Raw genomic sequence first — 20,143 nt, 5'->3', positions numbered from 1 at the left:
AGAAGGGCCTTTAGCACCTCACGGGAATGCTTTGACTTAGACCTAACTCTATGAGGCAATGCTTGCCTGCAGTGGGTGGTGAGGGCAATGCATCTTGAGTCTAAAGATGAGGAGAACGAGGTTCTGGGTGGCAAGTTTGTATTTCTCCGGGTTGCAGGTGTCCCTTGAACCTGCCTATTCCTGCCACAGTGTCTCCTGTCTCTTCTGACTGATGACCATCCAAGAGCAGCGAGCACGTCTGTGGCTTGCTTTTCTTTCCTGGTAGATGCTATATTCTTTAATGAAACAACTATCAAGAGGGGAAAAAATTGTAAAGTCCAAACCTCTAACAGAGTGTGTGTTAAGCTGACCGCAAACTGCACAGCAGAGACATTGGACACCCACGACTGCCTGATCCGACCTTTGACTCAGGACTCTGTAAGTCTTTCCAAGCCGCAGATTTCTGAACCTGCCTCTGGACAGCAATAGAGACTGGAAGGACGCTCGCTGCCCCCGTGAGCTTTCCGTTCACTTACAGCACTTCTGCAAACTTCTCAGTCCTGAGTTTGTTCGCCAGCTTTTGGGGACGCGCGGACCTCGGGATTGTAGGGGCAAGGGGTGCGTCCAAGGCCACAGAGACTGCGACTCACCCAGCCAGCGCTGGGCGGGCTTGGGGAGGCGGCTGAGGGCGGGGACTGGAATCGGCCAGACCTGTGGGTCCCCTTGCCGCGTCTGAGTCCCGGCAGCGCAAAGGCCACATGGAGCTCCCAGAGGAGCCTGCTCCTGAGCCGGGAGGTGCGGACGCCGTGCCGGAGCGCCGTGGGCTGAGCCTGCTGCTGTCCGGCTTCCAAAAGGAACTGCGGGCGCTCCTGGTCCTGGCGGGTCCTGCGGTGAGTCAGGTGGCCTTGGCGGCAGGCCGGTCCCCGAGGATTGGGAGCCCAGTTACCTAAGTTGCCCCGTCTGACTTCGTGGGTCGGGGACCCGGAGAGCCGGCAGCGGGCCACAGCTGCGCCAATGTGGAGAGCCTGCTGCGCCTCCGCGTGCGCCCTGAAGCTAGAGGTTCCTGAAAGTGGGGACATTCAGACTTGGTTTCTTTGCAAACAAGGGGTGAAGCCTAGGAGGTCGGGCATCTATAGAATTAACCGTGGGGCAGAGTCATGGAGCAGGAAGGTGAACTGTCACGTTGGAATTAAGTTTTCGAAACTATTTGAAATCTAGATCCAATGTCTGACGCAGAGGCATCTTGTGCCAGCTCCTATCCCACCAAGCACTGTGTTCAAATCCCAAGTTCTTAACTCAGTTCTCTTTGGGGTGGAGTGCTCTCATCAGTGGGCTTGGCTTTACTCGTTAGGCGAGGCCTCCTTCATTGCTGTCTCTTAGAAGCAATGTGGGTTTTAAGACCACAGACCCATATCACATGTGATCTTATTCCTGTTCTCTGCCAGTTTGGGGGTTTTCAGTCCTCAAGGGTGAGAAAACCCCTTCTCTGGCTAAAAGAATCTGCCAGTGTGTGTCTGAGTGAATATACTATTGGTCAAGAGGCAGTCATTTAAGCACCTTGGAGCTCCCAAGCACTGGCACATGTGACCTCTTGGAATGGCAACCCCATTCTTGGATGTGTTGGCTCACACAGTAGGGGTGTGGAGCTGCAGGTCCTCCAGAGACAGAGTAGCTCACAGCCCTCTGCAGACAAGAGCAGCTGGTGTTCAGTCTCCAGACCTCCAGACCTGGAGTTCAGTTCCCTGATTGGATCTTCCCAGGTGTGTCTCCTCTCCAGAGACTAAAGAACTAGCTTCGCCTCAACATAATCTCACTGAGGGGCTGTCAGAAAGACTTCCTAAGAGCCTCGTGTGGTAGCGGTGGCCTGGAATCTCAGTACTTTTGGGAAGAATGGGGCAGAAGGGTCGATCACCCACGAGTTCAAGGCCATCCTGGGCTGCAGAATGAGCTCCTGCTTCAGAAATCCAAAAAGGAAAAGAGAGCGGCAGTGTCCGGAGCTCCTGCCCTCTTCTGATCACCTGATCCCCAGCACTAGGCTGACAGAAGGGAACTGGCTCCTTTTCCTGCATGGGAGCATGAATGTATACATGCATGCCATTGGTTCTTACATGGGAGCATGAATGTATACATGCATGCCATTGGTTTCTTACCCACACAATGTGTATCTATAGAAGGGAGAGAAGGAATGAAGGAAGGAAGGAAGACTAAAACCAAGAGAAGAAAAAAAAAAAGGGAAATCTCAGATTGTAGGAGCAGCCAGGTGACCTGGTGACTGCTTTGCAAGAGTGCCATCAAGATTGCTTTCCCAATCAGCTTAGTCTCTTGTGATGGTGTATGGAGCCCTTCTTGGGTCCTGCACCTCGGTGCCTAGATGCTGGGCATCCCCTGTTTCCCGAGGACTGTATTGCCTGCTGCCTTATCCTCCTAGGCTCCACTGTAAACAGGTAGGGTGGCTGAGTTAACATCCTTTGAGCATCTGACCCTCTTTCTTTCTCTTTACATTTATTTATTCATTTATTGTGTGTGTTGAGGTGGGGGGATACAACTGGTAGAATCCAGAGGACATCTTACAAGAGTTGATTCTCTCCTTCTGCCATGTGGTTCTCAGGCACTGAACTCAGGCGGTTTGGCTTGGTAGGAAGCGGCTGGGCCATCTCACAGGCTGGCAGGATTTTCACTTTCTCATTCACTGACTCTCCTCCAGAGCTCTTTGTAAAATGCTCACTGTAGAGCAGCTGCAGTCCTTTGCACACATGTGTGTGGAAAAAACAGTGTGAACTGTGCTTAAATTCCAGACTCAGCTGTGCAGTCTGGCCCTTGCGTGGACATCATGCGTTTCCTTATTTTCACCTTTCTACCCAGCCTGCCTCTGTTCAGAGGCGTGGCCTCAACCTTCTTGCTTCAGGTTCACTGCCCTTCTCCTGCCTGGAAAGTTCTTCAGGCTGTGTTGAGTTTAACTTGACACCTCCTGGAATTTTCTTCAACTTCCTGCACCTCAGCCCAGCTTCTGGGCACTGACACGAGCTTTCTGCTTCATCAGGGGAAGTGTTAGGGCCGTGGAGACATCGCTGTTACCACACACTGGTCCAGAGGAAGCCCTGCACCAGGGTCATGGAGACATGGCTGTTACCACACACTGGTCCAGGGGAATCACTGCGCCAGGGTCATGGAGGAGATATCACTATTATTACATACTGGTATGGCTGGTTGTTATTCCAGTCCTGGTTCTGTCACGTGACTCTGGAGCCATCATCATTCAAGAGAACAAGCTCCTGGTTCCATAAGATGATTGCTCCTACATTTGGGGGGGGGAGCATTCCGGTTTCCTTTAGGGGGTAATTACTGTCAAGTGAGAGGTAACCTCATCATGAGTGATCTCTCTGAGGGGCTCTGTTGTTCTTGGGATCCAAGAAGACTGACCCATTAGAACATGGCAGCCTTGGGGGCTGGAGCAGGGTGTTATGGAAGCTGACAGTAAGGTGTCTTGGTTGTCCTTATCTGTGTGTCTTCACTCTTCAAGGGACTCAGATGAGTTAAAGAGTCAGAACTCTGTAAGTCATTAATACGTCTGTCTGTAGGGCAGGCAGGAATCTAGTTCCAAACAAGAGACACAGACACAAGTGAAGGCTTTTTGTGACTTAAGGTCCTCTGTGGAGAGGTCAGTGCCTTTCAGTTCTCTACACAGAAGTGCTCAGCAGTGTATTACATCATCCGCATCTTTTCTGTCTGTGCTATGGCTTCCAAGGTTGGGTGGCAGAGGGAACTCAGACTGGGGACTCCAGAGCTGGAATTGCGAATGCGCTGTGTACTTCAGGAACACTGTCAAGTCAGGCGACTCTGGGCTAAGCTTCCTTGTGTATACAGGGAAGAATGTCCCCAGATGGTGGCTGTGCTGACATGTTGTTGCTGAGAGTGGACTTGCAGACCACTGTGGGAGGGGATAAGCCAGGCCCTTCTACAATTCCTTCACAGTCCACTGGGCAGGCAGTTACTGGCTCTACCTCCGAGCACCGGGCCCCAGGCACACCCCACCCCCTTTCTCCTATCTTAAGTTGCAAGGCATGAAGGGTCTTGCTACCAGGTTTCTGTGTTGTGGCATGCTGAAAAAGGAGGAGCAATATCCCTGGATGAGAAGGAAGGAAAGAAGTGCACACTCCCCCATGGAGCTGCACCCTGCCGCTACGCTGTAAACTGTGGTATGTTTGGTTCTGTCTAAGCTATGCCCACTTCAGTTCACACAACAGCCACTGAGCTATATGGGAGAACCAGTCCTTGTCCGGAAGCTGCACGCCTTCCAACAGCATAGCTCGAAAAGCTCTGAGATTCCCAAAGTAGGATTGTTGGCCATATGCATGTTTGCATGGCACAGAGCTGGAGAAAATATAGAAATGAGGATTCCTCAGTCCCACAGACCTCCCAAATCAATATGTTGAGATGGGCCAGGGATTGATTGATTATTTATTTATTTATTTATTTTCTTCGAGACAGGGTTTTTCTGTGTAATAGTCCTAGCTGTCCTGGAACTAGTTCTGTAGACCAGGCTGGCCTCAAACTCACAGAGATCTGCCTGCCTCTGCCTCCTGAGTGCTGGGATTAACGGCGTGTGCCACCACCACCTGGAGGAACATTTTGAATATCTGCAGGTGACTTACATCTATGGCCAAGTGCTCACTCAAAACCTTGTCACCAAGGGCTGAGAAATCAATAAACTTCTGCTCCAGAGCGCTGCTCCTGCAGGTACTGGCTATGTTTAGTACTAACCTGGCTAGTGAGCCAAGTTGTTGGTGTGCTGCCTGCAGAGCTGCAGCCTCCTGAGGAGACGGGTTTAACTGGCCTGGCCTCAGAAAGTGCATCCCACAAGAATTATCCGAACTTAGCTCAAATTCCTAGACTTTTGTGTCAGAGACACAGCACTGTGGAGGAAGTCGTAGCCACCGTTGGCATGTCGGGCACAAAGGCCTAGTAGTTGGGGATGTATTTGCCCTCACGGCGGAGCCATCCTAGAACTAGAGAATTAGACATCGTTAATAAAACAGGCACTCTTCATGTGAAGTCCCAGATTCCTCTGCTGTCCAGCTGGGTGATCTCACTTGTGCCTTAACCCCTGTTTTAGTTATATTTCATCTTGATAAAACACCAAGACTAAGGCAATTCACAGAAGAAATGGTTGATTGCGGCTAATGGCTCCAGAAGTCTGGAGTCCATTGCAGTTAGCTTGAAGTACCAAAGCCTTCCACATTCTTCTAGGGAACGCGGTCAGGTTCTTTACAGCGGTAGCCCATTCCTTGGTACCAACTTCTGTATCAGTTACTTTCTGCGATTGTGGTAAACACCATGGCCATAAAAAACACTTGAGGAGGAAAAGGTTTATTTCCGCTTGTACTTCCACGTCACAGTCCAGCAGGGCAGGAGCTCAAGCAGGAACCTGGAGGCAGAGCCTGAAGCAGAAGCCATTGAGGAACGTTGCTTGCTGCCTTGTTCTCATGGGTTGTCCAACCTGCTTTCTTATAGCATCCGGGACCAGCAGCCCACAGGTGTCACTGCTCATAGTGAGCTGGGCTTCCCATATCAACCGTCAATCAAGAAAAGGCCCCACAGGCCAATCTCAATAGAGTAATTTGTTCTTCTCAAATGAGTCTATCTTGTATCAAATCGACCTAAAACTAGCCAGCACACACATCGTATGCTATAGTGAAATCGCGTGTTCGTTCCCGTGGGTCAACAGTGTCCGTGTTTCTCGGGGAACTGGACGGGCAGCACCATGTCCTCCCGTGCACTAGGGCAGTGGGTGCTCATCCTGACCCCTGTTCCCCTCTCTTTCCAGTTCTTGGCCCAGTTGATGATGTTCCTGATCAGCTTCATAAGCTCCGTGTTCTGTGGTCACCTGGGCAAGTTAGAGCTGGACGCGGTCACACTGGCAATCGCGGTACGTGCGAGACTTTCCACAGAGGCTTTCAGAGCTGTCGGCTGTGGCCTCCTGCTGCTGTGGCAGACGACCACAGCCCCTTGGTTTTATCGTGCTGTGGGTTTCCTTACAGTGCCGGAAGTCAGGAGTCTGAAACAGGTTTCACTGGGCTAGAGTCAGGGTGCCAGCAGGTTGTATTCTTAGAAATTATCGTTTTTAGTGTGATCTTGCAGATTGCCAGGCCTACTGTGTTGGATGAAGCCATCTATGGAAGGCATGATCTCAGTCTATATCATCTGGTGTGGGAGTTTGAATATGGGAAAAGGGAACTGTATAGGTTCCTTGAAGTTTGCTGAACTCGGGAGGGGTTGTCTTACCTATACACCAGCATTTCCACTACAAATGAAGGTCCTAATCCAGAACTGGAATGGGAGGGTAGGGTCTAGATCCAAACCAGTATCTGAACCTGAAATTAGGAGGAGCCCCAAATTCTTTTTGTGGTGGATACAATCCCCAAGGATGAGGTAATGAGTCACCGTCTCTGCTAGGGACTGGTAACTGGCCATGCAAGGGTAAGAGTCCCATTAACTTATTTAGTTAGTCACGTGTTTCTTTAAACACGGACTCTGGCTCTTTGCAGGATATATTCCTGTTCTGCTCAGCCCCCTCCTTATCTTGTCCTATCCCTTCTTGCCTGGTCTCTAGGCAAAACCTCTACCACTGAGCAACACCACAATTCCTTATTTGAAAATCTGGGGCAATATAGAAGTGTATGCAGGTAAGCCTCAAGCAGGTTTCTGCTGGCTGCGGTCTTGTGACAAGCCAGCTCTTACAGCAGGCTGAGCTCAGCTTTTGTCCAGGGAACCTGCTACAGATTCAGTTCAGAGGGGCAGCTGCATGAGGCCCCTTCCATGCTCCTTCCTGGTTCTAGAGAAGACAGTGAGCCAGTGAAGAAGTCTCCAGCAGGCTCCGGCTTTGACTATGTGTTTGCTTCTGTGTCATTCTTGTGATTCAGGGCTTGACTTGGGGCGGGACACACTGGAGAAATGACCCTTGTCTGAAATGCAGACTGGAAGGGTCTCAAGTTCCTCTGGGCATTTCAGAATTCTGACACTTTACCCAGGTGAACATACTTAATCTGAAACTCCAAAATCCGACCCGAGATGCTATGACTTGTCATCAATGTTGAAGTTTCAGATCTCTGAACATTTTGGGTTGTGGAGTTTTGGGTTAGAGATGCTCAACAGACCCTCATCTCTAGTGGGTAGACTCACCCCAAACGGCTACTTTGTCACAGTGTGTTCCTTTAGGAGCTACTCTGAAGCTGGGGACCAAGACACCTAAGACTTCTAAAAGGTGGCGCTATTGTCGCCATTCTGAGATTTGGGTGTCCCTTCCTGAGCTTTTGCATGTCATTCTAGCTGACCCAAGTGGTCTGAGCAGGTTCTCTAGAAGGGGGTCGGCCACACTGTGGTCCTGACCTACAGGGCAGAGAATGGGCCTCTGTGAACTCATTCTCTGTTCCTTTCCAGGTTATCAACGTCACTGGCATTTCAGTGGGACATGGCTTATCTTCTGCGTGTGACACCCTCATCTCCCAGGTAAAAGGAAGTACGCACTCTCGGTGACTCCACACATCTCTCCTTTGGGGTAGATGGAGGAACTCACTACAAGAGGAAGAGACACATGCACACAGATGAGGAACTCAGAGCAGCCAGCCCCTGACACCCTTTGCCATCCATAGGCTCGGGTTTCCACGGCTGTCTCTGAAGTGTGGCTAGGGTTCTTTCAGCCCTAACAAAAAGTGTTGCTCTGAGTGACTGCCTTTGATCAAGCAGGGGACTTATGTAAAAGTCCCTTCTATGACTTTCACGTTGGAGTTTGGTGCGGTCCTAGGCATCTCTAATGGAGTCTGCATCAGAGTTATCTGGAGGGTTTTCCAAAGCGCAGGTCGCTGCCCCCCACCCAGGGCTAGGAGTGTCCAGCATCCTCCAGGGGCATGGTATTTCAGCTTGCATAGGATGCTCTTTGACTAGGGTGGATTACATCTGGATAGATCCATCCTAAATGGGAAATCCTAAGATGAACATTCATTGACTCTCCGTTACCTAGTGGACATCTTGACTCAGCAGCATGGAACACAGCTTGGTCCCCCCAGGATCCATAATTGGGTGGGAGCTGTGGCTCCCCCCATGATCCATAATTCAGTGCTGCCCAGCGCCTAATGAGAGGATCACACCCCGCATCACTAACCTGGGGAAGGATCCAAAATAAAACCTCAAGGCTGGTTTCTACCATGTGTGCATTTCTTTTGCACCAACCTGGAGTTGAAAAGTTAAGCCAGTCCATCTTAAGCAGAGGGCCACTGGTACTCGGCAGTCCCCTTGGTGTATGTTCCCCTCTATAGCTGATCCTAAGTTCCCACATAGATGTTACTGGACAGAAAGCTGAGAGTCACCGGCACCCTCTGGCTTCTGTAGGTTGGTAGGAGCTGATGCCCCACACTGTGGCCCTTGGCCCAGGTCATGCTTTAGTAGGTCTGGAGTCAGGTCCAAAAAAATCTGCATTTCTAACAAGCTTCCAGGTGATGCAAACTTGACCACAGACTAGAACCGCATGGGACCTTCCATACGTCGTTGCAGCTTGGGTCCTGCATAGGATATTTTTGTGATGCTGGGCAGTGCAGCCAGCCCAGCTCTCCATCAGTCACACAGTCTTTCCCTAGAGAGATTAGCTAAGCCACTTGCTGTCCAATGAGGCGCGACTGAAGGCTTCTGAGTGACAGCCGGGGTGCGTCTTCTGTTTAACGGGTTTGTTTGCCTGTGCTCCCCAGACATTTGGGAGCCAGAACTTGAAGCACGTGGGGGTCATCCTGCAGAGAGGGATACTCATCCTGCTCCTCTGTTGTTTCCCCTGCTGGGCACTCTTCATCAACACCCAGCACATTCTGCTGCTCTTCAGGCAGGACCCAGATGTGTCCAGGTAAGGCTAGGTTGGGGGCAGGGACTCTACCTCTGTAGAAAGATTACACTCAGCCTCCAGGTGACAGAGGCCAGACAATCACACCAAGATAAGCTTAAACTGGTCTTGGCTAGTCCTTCCCAGGCAATGATACCTTCCTTTTCTGGCTTGTGCAACCTGGATACCCTCTTAATACTGACTTCCAGGGTTGAGAGTTTGTGCGGAATTGCACTTATGAACGTCTTTGCTTCGGGATGGCAGTCTGTGGCTTGCTAATACTTAGTGATTTCTGACCATTGTTGGTATTAAAATTACCTTGGTACTATGGATAATTCTCTTGGCCTCCACCCCCACCCCCCAAGTTCTTAACCAGTATAGGTGAGGCCCAAGGCATCAGTAACTTTCAGATCTTCCATGTGTGAGCTGCGATGTTTAAGACCCACTGACTTAACTGATTAAGACTTTTTAAAAGCACTTGCCACATGCCAGTGGTACTGAACACACAGGCATTTGACAATAGCTGAAGACATGCCTGGATATCCTATTGAGTAGAGGGGCTTGGAGCCAGGAAGGCTGAGAGACAGTTGTGGTGCCCTGCAGTGTGAGGCTCAGAATCGCTGTCTGAGAGCTTTAGACTGGAAGAAGCAGGAAGCTGAACCAGGGTGCAAGTGGCGGGCTTTGTATAGTTTTCCATTTGCTCCAACAGCCGAAGTCCATTTATTTAGGAAGAACCAAGAATGCAGCAACAGTGCCCACTGTTTCGTTTTGTCTCTTCCCGGGAGAGGTGGCCCCTGTCATCATTTTCACTATTTTCTATTGTGTAGGCTCACCCAGACCTATGTCATGATCTTCATCCCAGCGCTTCCTGTGAGTTTTCAAGGGGTCAGAGACCCCATTCTTGGGTCCTTGGGTGAAAAGTGGCTGGGATGTCATGAACTCGGTCTGATGTAATTCTCACATGTGACATTGGCTCATCACAGAAGAGTGCTTCTAATTATGTCCCTTAAGGACACCAGCATTTGTCTCTCAGAGAACAGAAGAAACTCCAGGATGGGGGTCATTGCTTTGACTTCTTGCTTCTGACATATCCTTGGGGACTCCAACAGAAGAGTCCAGAATGTGTCTTTAAGGGGTAAAGTCTTGTCCCGTCTCAGATCCTCCAAGAGCATCATTATGACCTTTAGACAATTGTGTGTTAATGTTTAATAACAAGTTGTAGATGGTCAATGAACTGGCAAAGCTAAGTTTATTCAGTTGGATAGAGGGGCTGGATGGTTGCTGGGACTGCCACATACTGGGGGCTTAAACAGCAGGAATGTATTTCCTCACAGTTCTGAAGGCTATAAGTCCAAGATCACTGCGTGGGCCTCAGTGGTTTCCCTGTGGCCACTATCCTTGGCTTACAGGTGTACCCTATTGTTCCCATGTAACATGGTTGTCTCTTCTTACAAACACACAACTGGGGTTGGAGAGATGACTCAGCAGTTAAGAGTGCTGGCTGTTCTTTCAGAGGACCTCGATTTGATTCTGAGCACCCACAACCGTCTGTAACTCCACAAAAGGGGATCTGACACCTTCATACAGACATTCATGCAAGCAAAACACCAATGTATGTGAAATAAACTGTGATAAACACACCAATCTTATTGGATTAGAGCCCCACTCCAGTGCCCTTATTTTGATTTAATCACCCTCTAAATCCAGTTGTCTATGGGCATAGGACTTCTGTGTGTGAGTTTGAAGGACTTAGTCTGCCCTCATGGTAGCTATTTGCCCTCCTAATTGGCACTGCACTTCTTAGTTCATCATAAAATATTTTCTTTTTCTTTTAACTTTATATTCTGGGGGATGGAGCCCAGTGCCTTTCATACTAAATGAGTTCTCTATCCCTGACCTATACCCTCAGCTCTACCCCATAAAACCACTTAAATATGACATCGTTTCATTATCCCACCAAATAAGATGAGAGCTAGGCTATACTAGGATGTCAGTGTACACCCTAGGAGACCATATCTCCTCCTGCCAGACAGGGAGTGGGGGTGTACCTCTCTTGTTGCTGGGATAAAATACCCAACAGAAGCAACTTAGAAAGGACTTGCTTGTAGCTCATAGTCCCACAGTGGTGTGACTGGCTCCTATTAGTGACCTCAGGAGCCCAAGAATGCTTACATATAGCTAATGCCCCTGCTCTTGCCCCAGGAAGCAGGAGTTCAGGTCTGTAGTGGGGCCAGGCAGAACCCATGACCCTATATTTCCCACACGTTGTATGACTTCTTCAAAGCAGCCTGTCTACTTGAGGACCACATGCTTGCACACATGAACCCATAAGAGACACTCCACATTCCACTGTTTGGCTTATGTTAATTCCCACAGAAGCTGTGTGAAGCCCCTGGACCACAGACACCGCTTGCCCAGGATAAACGAGGTTTTGCAGAGTGGAGAGCAGCTAGGGTGGCTGTGGGACAAGCCTGCTATGGTACCCAGATCCCTGATGGATGCTCAGACTGGAGTACTAACCCCGTCCTCTTCTTCTCTTGTAGGCAGCCTTTCTTTATACGTTACAAGTTAAATACCTGCTCAACCAGGTAATGTGGACTACTCTCTTTCTTTTGGTGGTGGGCTGATAGAATCAGGGAGACTAGGGTGGAGGGAACTGGCCTGCTTGAGAGTCATTGCAAGATGCTCCCAGGCTTGTGGACACAGGACTTTGATGTGGAGAGATCTCTTAAGTACCATCAAGGAGTGAATGAAGCATTATTCTTGGCTTTGAAAATTTATATCCAGTTCCTGCTTGGAAATATTGCCATTGGCAATGCTAAGGTTAGCATCTGTGTTCTTTGGCTCTTTACTGGTACAAGCCTGTCTGCTCTGTAGAGGGCCGAGGGTCAATGTGGCTTGGCTGTGTCTAGGGCACCCACACCTCTTCTCAGTTTGTCTGAAGGCTCCTACTTTCTGGGGCAGGGTATAAAAGCTTGTATTGTGTTGATAACAGAGAATAGTCAAGACTCTTCAAACATGGCTAATGGCAATGGCCAAAGGCTCTGGGAATGGTGGCCTTGACTTGGTGGGGGTGGATTTATGAGGACAGTGTGTGATATAGGGTTGTGGACTTTCTTCTAGAAAAATCCAAGTAAAGGAGGAATTGGCCACAGATACCCATCACACAGGCAGGCTTCCTCTAGCATATTTAATAGGGAGGTGTGAAGGAGGGATAGGAAGAGGCAGGGAAGTTTCCACTTTCTGGACACTTTATTAATGTTACAGGTATGTACTTGAACTAGTTGAACACAGGTGGTATAAACAGCATTTCTGATTGTCCTCCAGGTCCTCTCTTCTCTGTCTAGACTCTTGTATGAACCAGGTAGAATCCTCTGCACTAGGCAGGAGCGCTGAGTGTGGGCAGAAGACACAGCACACAGTAAGAGGAGCGTAAGAGGAGCAGGCTGGCTGGTCTGCTAGGGCAGCGTGCTGTATTGACTGGTGATTGGGTTGGTAGAAAACAAACTAATTTCTAGTGCAGAGATGAGCATTTTGAAAATGGTGGGCTGAAAATTGTCTAATAAGAAGAAATAATTGCCCCAAAGGAGCAGTACCCACGGTGATGGGTGGGCCCTGGAGACTGGGCTGTGGGCTCTGGGAGAGGCAGGAGTGTTTCAGTTGAAACATACTGCTTGTTTGGAGGAATATACTCCCCTGGAAGAGGGCAGAAGTTAGAAAGGGAGCAGAGGAAAGACAGGGAACATTGAGACCTGCAGCAGAGGAGCGAGAGGAACTGGGCAAGGAAGCGACTTCACTTCTTGTCACTTCAGTAGAATCTTATTTGCCAGGCTCTTTTCTCTCTGCTTACCCTGGTGTCTTTGTTAGGGTTTCTGTTGCTGTGAAGAGACACTATGGCCATGGGCAACTCTTTTTTTTTTTAAATTTTTTAAAAAGATTTATTTATTATGTATACAATGTTTTGTCTGCATGTGTGCCTACATGCCAGAAGAGGGCACCAGATCTCATTACAGATGGTTGTGAGCCACCATGTGGTTGCTGGGAATTGAACTCAGGGCCTCTGGAAGGAAAGTCAGTGCTCTTAACCTCTGAGCCATCTCTCCAGCCCCATGGGCAACTCTTATAAAGGAAGCATTTAGCTGGGGCTGGCTCACAGTTTCAGAGGTTTAGTCCTTTATCATCATGGTGGTGCGCGGGCAGACATGGTGCTGGAGAGGTAGCTGAGGGGTCTACAACTGGACCTGCAGGCAGCGGGAAGGACAATGACACACTGGCCAGGCTTGAGCACCTGAGACTTCAAAGCCCACCTCATAGTGACACATTTCCTCCAACAAAGCCACACCCACTCCAACAAGGCCGTATCTCCTAATAGTGCTGCTCCCTATGGACTTATGGGGACCATTTTTATCCAAGCCACCATACCCGGGCCCCTTGAAATGCAGGCTGGCAGCTTTTCTGCACCAGAGGTGTAAATCTGACTACAGATTCCCCTCCATGGAGTTCTCCAGGGGCTCACACGGAGCTCACGTGAACTGTCACTCTTTAGCCCTCATCCTGTCAGGTGACCACCAGAGACAAAGCTGCAGCCCAGAGGTGTCGGGGGTCTCACCAGACAAGGGGGAAGCGCAAGGGCAAGGTTCTGTAGAAGCAGATGTGGTGTATTGCAGGCCTGCCTGTGATCCCAGCGTGACCTTCAGAGCCACAGAGGGGAGCTGCTTAGTGCCCTGCTCCCCAGGACTCGCTCAGCCTGCTTTATTATAGAACCAAAACACCTGCCCACAGGTGGTACCTCCCACAGTGGGCTGAGCCCTCCCATATCAGCCACCAGTCAAGAAAATACTCCACAGACATGCCCATGGGCCAGTGCGGTGGGCAGTGCTTCAACTGAGGCTTCCTTCCAGCTGTAGTTTGTGTAAACTGAAACAAACAAACAAACAGTTGGGCAGTGGTGCCTTTAATCCCAGCACTCTAGAGGCAGAGGCAGGTGGATCTCTGTGAGTTCAAGGCCAGCCTGGTCTATAAGAGCTAGTTCCAGGACAGACTCAAAAGCTACAGAGAAACCCTGTCTTGAAAAACCAAAAACCAAAACCAAATCTAAACAAAAGAACAGAATCCAGGATGACTTTGAACTCCAGATCTTCCTGTCACCATTTCCCCAATGCTGCCACACAGGTCCTGGTCCTCCCCAAGCCTGCATGTATGTCTGTGCACCACTCGTATGCCTGGTGCCGGGGGAGGCCAGAAGAGGGCATTGGATCCCCCAAAATAGGAGTTACAGGTGGTTATGAGCTACTTTGTGGGCACTGGGATTTGAACCTTTGTCTTCTGGAAGAACAGCCCATGCTTCTACTTGTTGAGCTAATTCACCGGTCCCTCATCTTAACGTGAGGCAGGAAGCAGGGAGGACATTCTTCCTGCTGCTCCTGCTTCTCAGAGTCAGTCATGAAGGAATCCGCTTTCCATTTCAAAAGAAACAGTTTCACAAGCTGTTTTTCTGGATTTCAGTTTTGGTGGAGAAAGTGCAGTTTATCTCCAACCTCTTGCAAATGCCACCTTCTAATCTTGCTAAGGCCTGCCATTCTGCGCACAGCAGAGAGGATCTCTGAGATCCTTCCACTTCCTGGTGCCTTCTTAGCTTCTACCAGTTGCAGTCAGAGCTCTCTATTACAACAAAGAGGAGGACCCAGAGGGGAGGGGAGAATGGGAAGGCGAGAGGTATCCTCAGCTGACCAACTGCTCCTGTTAAGCCCAAGTCCCCTGATGTTCCACATATAAAGGTGTCTCCTCGTTCCAGGGCATTGTTCTGCCACAGATTGTGACCGGCTTCGCAGCCAACCTTATCAACGCCCTGGCCAACTATCTGTTTCTCCATCAGCTGCATCTTGGGGTGATGTGAGTCGGGCTTCCTCTTGGGCAGGGGGGGCACTGCATTAGCCTTCTTCAGGGAAAAGAGGGCAGTTTAGCTGGTGTGGGTGTGGCCTTCTTATGTGCTTTGGAAAGTGCTATCAGAGTGTAGGGGATGCTGCCCCAAGCCGGAGTAACTTCAGGGCCTGTGGTGGAAGAGGGCACAGTGAGGGGTCCATGGCTCCCTAACTCCCCCAAGCCAGAGCGGAGAGGGTGGAGCACAGTGTCCACCCACAGTTGCTGGTCTTCCCAGGGGTTCAGCGATAGCCAACACCATCTCCCACTTTGCCCTGGCCATCCTCCTGTTCCTCTACATCCTCTGGAGAAAACTGCATCAAGCCACGTGGGGAGGTAAAGACTTCCTTTCGATTGGGCTGGGGCTTTTGCCCGAAAGTTAGACATGTTGGAAACCCACCTGTTGTACCTGCAGGGTGGTCCTGGGAGTGCCTGCATGACTGGGCCTCCTTCCTGCAGCTTGCCGTCCCTAGCATGCTCATGCTATGCATTGAATGGTGGGCCTATGAGATAGGCAGCTTCCTGAGCGGTGCGTATGCAGACGGGAGAACTCGTGGGAACTGGCTGGTGGGAACGGTCTGGCTGGAGCGAGGCTGATATCAGCTGCCCGTCTTTCCCAGGTATCCTTGGCATGGTGGAGCTGGGAGCCCAGTCCATCACCTATGAATTGTCTATTATTGTGTACATGGTAAGTGCTCAAGACCCTGTTGTGTGGCCGTGGGGGAGGCATCCTGTTTTCTAACCCGAGAGTCCCACAAAGAGCAAAAGGCATTGGTGGCATTCGGTAACACCGTATAAGATGTTCCTGGACATAAAACATCACCCTGCAGCAGGGACGAGTGATAGGGACATGTAATCCCAGTTGCTCAGAGGGGAAACAGGGGAGTCACAAGCTCAAGGCTTGACTTCACCAAGGAATAAGATAATTTCTCCAAATAAAAAAATAAAATCAGTGGTAGAGTGTTTGCCTAGTACTCATGAGGTCCTGAGTTCGACTCCTGTCCCCTTCTCCCACAAAGTCATCTTGGAACCTGGACAGTCCCTTTATGCCTGGTTTGGTCATTTCTCTCTGTAAGATGAAGGGGGGTGAAGCGGGCAGAAACCCCAAAAGATCTGCTAATTCTGTCTCTGGCCCAGTTCAGATCCGAAGGACTTGACTCTGTTCCCACACTGCCCTAGTGCAATGCCCTGGGGGTGGAGGGGTGTGGAATAGGTGTCTGGTCACCAAGGTCAGCTATGTGCTGATTCCACCTCTGAACACACTGTGCCTGCCATGTATGTTTATGGGGGACTCAGAAGGATGGGAGCCGGGGACTTGGACACACCGTGTTCACAGAGGCGGTACTGGCTGTAGTTACACTGCCTGGGTGTCTGCCCATCAGTGGAGGGATGGGTGGACCAAGTACGTACACGCTCACAGTGGAATGTTGCTCGTCCTTCAAAGTGGAGGAGATTCTGACATGCTAGAAAATACAGTGTTAAAGGCTTTTCCGTCACTTTGTGTGTCGACCTGAAACTCTGAAGGGCTCTGATTTCTGCCTGCACCGCTTCAAACAGAGAGCTAAAGAAGGGAGCAGGGTGTGGTGCTGTGGTAGAGGGTGCCCAGTGTACTTGAGCACATGCCCACTTGAGGCTCATGCCCAGCACCATGCAAAAAAAATGAACCTTTTTAAACAGAGAGAAAGGGCACTTATAGTTTGGAGAAGGACTCAGCCAGCTGACATTCTACCCTCCATTGTTTATATTTAAAATATACAGGGTATACACACTTCTTTGGTTTTAGTTTATGTTTTAGTTCCCCTGGGGATCCGAGCATGCTAGATCAATTCTCCTACTTCTACTCCTTGGGGGCATATATTTTTATTTTTACTGCCTGTGGAAGACATTTTTAACCTATACTTCACACGTTTTTACATTTTACTCACTTCTCATATTTTAGTAATTTTAGTTGAGTACATCTATCAAGGCTTGAAGGCCGTGAGCCCATTATCTCTAATCCAGCCTTCCACTGCCCAATGTTTATTTTATATTATTGTAATAAGATCGTCAGCACCTCGGGATACCTCCTGGAACAAATATCTTTGTGTGATTTCTGATTTTTTTCCTGCCTGAAGAAGACAAAACAAACAAACAAAAGATAAATGTTTACACTGCTGGGTAGTGGTAGTAGACACCTTTAATCCCAGCACTCGTGGAGGCAGAGGCAGGGGGATCTCTGTGAGTTCTAGGGCAGCCAGGGCTGTTACACCAAGAAATCTTGGCTGGGAAAAAAGATCAGTGCTTACAACTCTCTATATGTGCTCTTTGCACATCTTGTCCTCTGCTCTCTCCGGGTACAAAAAGGCACGTCCGTATTCCTCCCCAGTTAAAAGAAGGCTGCACCCCTTCTCTATAGGTGCACCAGCTGCTCCCAGCGCTGCATTTAGAGGCTCCCTGGCTGTCTGCCATCACTTGTTCTAATGATGTGCTCAGTAACTTTCCCCTCTGGCATACAGGAGACACGTCCTGTTAGTGTCCTTTCATCATTAATGCCCTTTCATGGGGAACAGGGTCTTGGCCTTTCTTTGTCCCTCTTGACTGTGACATTTCCCCTCAAAGTGTTACAGTTGTTTCATCCTAAGTCCAGACTCTCCATTTGAGGAGGGAATTCTATGAGAAATGTTGTCGAGTCCTTCTCGGGACTCTGTACCAGGAGACGCACCATACGGGCATTAACTAGGGATGTGTGGTCAAACGGTTGCCGATAGCTTTCTTCACGTCACCTTCCTGTCTCCCATTTCTCCACTGTTCCTTATTCTGTGTGCTAGATTTTCCTTAATCCTCACCATAGTTATCCCAATCCGCAAGGCAACATTCAAGCTCAAATAAGTGATTAATCTTTTTTTTTAAGATTTATTTATTATATATACAGCATTCCTTCTATGTATGTTTGCATGCCAGAAGAGGGCACCAGATATCATTACAGATGGCCTTGAGCCACCATGTGGTTGCTGGGAATTGAGCTCAGGACCTCTGGAAGAGCAGTCAATGCTCTTAACCTCTGAGCCATCTCTCCAGCCCCAGTGATTAATCTTTTAAAAGTTATCATTAGTGAGTCAAGTGGTAAATGTATAGATATTAACGGGAAATCTTTATTGGATATTCACTACTTGTGAGACTCTGTTCTAAGTTGGTAGCCATGTGAGCTCTGTCAAGTCTCCATTATTAGAGTCTTTGTACAGATAGAATATAACATCAGAGGTTCAGCAATTGGCTTAGTGTCACGTGGCTACTAAGTACAAACGTGTTAGGATCTAGGCAGTTTGGACTCAATAGTTACAAGGCAATGCCCCTTCCTGGGATTTTCTTTAGTAACTTTTCTGCTTTATGAATGGAATCTCTCTCTCTTTCAAAACAGATACTAAAGTGGACCTTGGTCAAACCCATCCTGTATACTGTTCCCCTATGTCCCAGAGGACAAATGTGATTGCGTGGGGGTCCTCCCTCCTATGGCCGAGGCTGGAAACCCTGCAGAAAAGCCTAATTTATTGTGAGAATCCTAACTTGGAGACAGAGGTTCTTCATTAGCCCAGAGCTTCTAGCGAGGCCACAGAGATGTAAAAGTCTTCAGAGCCCATAGGGCCTTTTTAGCCCACATGGTGTGAAGCACAGGCCGAGTCTGTCTGTGGGGTCTCGATGCACAGTCTTACTGTAGTTTCTTTCCTTTTAGATTCCTGCAGGCTTCAGTGTGGCGGCCAACGTCCGGGTGGGAAATGCGTTGGGTGCCGGAAACATTGAACAGGCCAAGAAGTCCTCAGCAGTTTCCTTGATAGTCACAGGTGCTTACACCCTGTAGCCTGAGGCTCCTGGTGCACGCAGGCTGTGCATGGAGCCCCTGACTCCCCACTTTCTGTGACCTCCCTGTTCACTGTGCCCTTTCTTCTGCTCTATCCCCAGAGCTCTTTGCTGTGACCTTCTGTGTCCTGATAATAGTGTGTAAGGATCTTGTGGGCTACATCTTCACTACCGACCGGTGAGTGCTGGGATTTTCTTGACATGTGGAATCTATGATAAAAAAAAAAAAAAAAAAAGATGGGGTGGATGTATCACAACGGGCGGCTCCCCAGAATAGCTGCATCTTGGTGCGGTGTTCTGAGTCTTTTACAAGACCAGAAACCTCACTGATTTACTTGAGAAGAACCTGATTACGGAGATAGAGAAACCAATTTGTAATCTGAATCTCAAGCTAGTGGGGATTGGTGGTGACAGAACGCTTTCGATGGACACGATAGTTATGACTTTTTAAAAATCGCTTTAAATTGCTGTGTGTGTGTGTGTGTGTGTGTGTGTGTGTGTGTGTGTGTGTGGAAGGGAGGGGAGGGGATGGAAGCCAGAGGACAGCTTGCAGGAGGCGATTCTCCCCTTCTACCATGTGGGTCCCAAGGATTGAACTTGGGCCACCAGGCTTGCGCCATCTCAAGAACCCTCCTGTATTTTTTCCTGTTTTAAAGCTTTCACGGCATTGTTGACATTTGCAGACAGAGTTTGCATTGGTTGTTTAGTGGTAGAATCTCCTGTCACGTTTGCAGGTTGGCTGGGCATCCTATCTCCCTAAGTTAAAAAAATGCTTCAAAATCTGAAAGTATTTGAGCACCATGATACTATAAGCGCATTTGTCAGTTCAGGATACTAAATGGGATAAAACAACTTAAAATAGATTAATGTGAGCCAAGCGCTGGGACAGCTAGCTCTGAGAGCTTGTAGCTCAGTGCTTCCAAAAGCTTTAAGATGCCAACCAAGAGCTGCCCCTGGCCCAGCGAGGATCAGGTCTGAGCCATGTTACAGCTCTGCATGCCTCCAGAGTGGTAGCTCTATGGGGCACTGAATGATCTTGGCATGTAGGGGCTCAAGACTGTCATGGGAACAATCAGGTCCTCCTGAAGTGGAGAGTGGAGTCTTGGAGCCAGGGCAAGAACAAGTCCCCCTGCCTATGGTTGTAGGTGGAGGCCTGGAGGCTAGCCCAACTGAGCTCCTGCCAAGGAGACCTTTGTCCAGGTGGGTCTATCCCAGTGAATCCCAAAGGCAGTTGTCTCTTCTTCCTCCATTGGATTCCAATGGCCCCTGTACTCAGAAGCCCAAATGCATAGGATACTGACTGTGAATGACTGAATGAATGTCGGTATGAAAATAGGGTCACTACAGGAGTAACTGAAAAAGAGCAACCAAGCCTGGAGAGGTGGGAAAGAACCCTGAGCCCACTAAAGGTGCTGGAGTTTACAATTAGGTGGCAGGTCTGTCTCCATAGATACTTGTTAAATAGCAACCATTCCCAGAAGGAACTTCTTCCTCTTCTTCTTCCTCCTCCTCCTCCTCCTCCTCCTCCTCCTCCCCCCCCCCCTCCTC

The 20,143-nt window shown here is 49.3% G+C and overlaps 1 protein-coding gene across 5 annotated transcripts in view; it reads left to right on the top strand.

The window, feature by feature from the left end:
• The first annotated feature begins 269 nt into the window (after positions 1–269).
• Positions 270–20,143, top strand: part of LOC126514698 (multidrug and toxin extrusion protein 1) — a 35,612-nt gene continuing 15,738 nt past the window's right edge. For 3 of the 5 annotated variants that reach the window (XM_050163775.1, XM_050163777.1, XM_050163778.1), the window contains exons 1-12: positions 271–869; positions 5,804–5,905; positions 7,417–7,485; positions 8,718–8,866; positions 9,670–9,712; positions 11,386–11,430; positions 14,637–14,734; positions 15,000–15,097; positions 15,177–15,290; positions 15,382–15,449; positions 18,471–18,579; positions 18,698–18,773. In XM_050163775.1, coding sequence (XP_050019732.1) covers positions 738–869; positions 5,804–5,905; positions 7,417–7,485; positions 8,718–8,866; positions 9,670–9,712; positions 11,386–11,430; positions 14,637–14,734; positions 15,000–15,097; positions 15,177–15,290; positions 15,382–15,449; positions 18,471–18,579; positions 18,698–18,773 — 1,103 coding nt within the window. In that variant the 5' untranslated portion in view covers positions 271–737. Of the gene's footprint in view, positions 870–5,803; positions 5,906–7,416; positions 7,486–8,717; positions 8,867–9,669; positions 9,713–11,385; positions 11,431–14,636; positions 14,735–14,999; positions 15,098–15,176; positions 15,291–15,381; positions 15,450–18,470; positions 18,580–18,697; positions 18,774–20,143 lie in introns of all 5 variants that reach the window. The other 2 variants (XM_050163776.1, XM_050163774.1) reach the window with 2 other exon arrangements.

This window comes from Alexandromys fortis, unplaced genomic scaffold, assembly GCF_014885135.2.
Source record: "Alexandromys fortis isolate MF-2015 unplaced genomic scaffold, M_Fortis_MF-2015_v1.1 scaffold_149, whole genome shotgun sequence".
NCBI classification, from domain to species: Eukaryota; Metazoa; Chordata; class Mammalia; order Rodentia; family Cricetidae; genus Alexandromys; species Alexandromys fortis.
The sequence above is the reverse complement of the archived record's forward strand: the minus strand, read 5'-3'. Positions and strand labels throughout refer to the sequence as shown.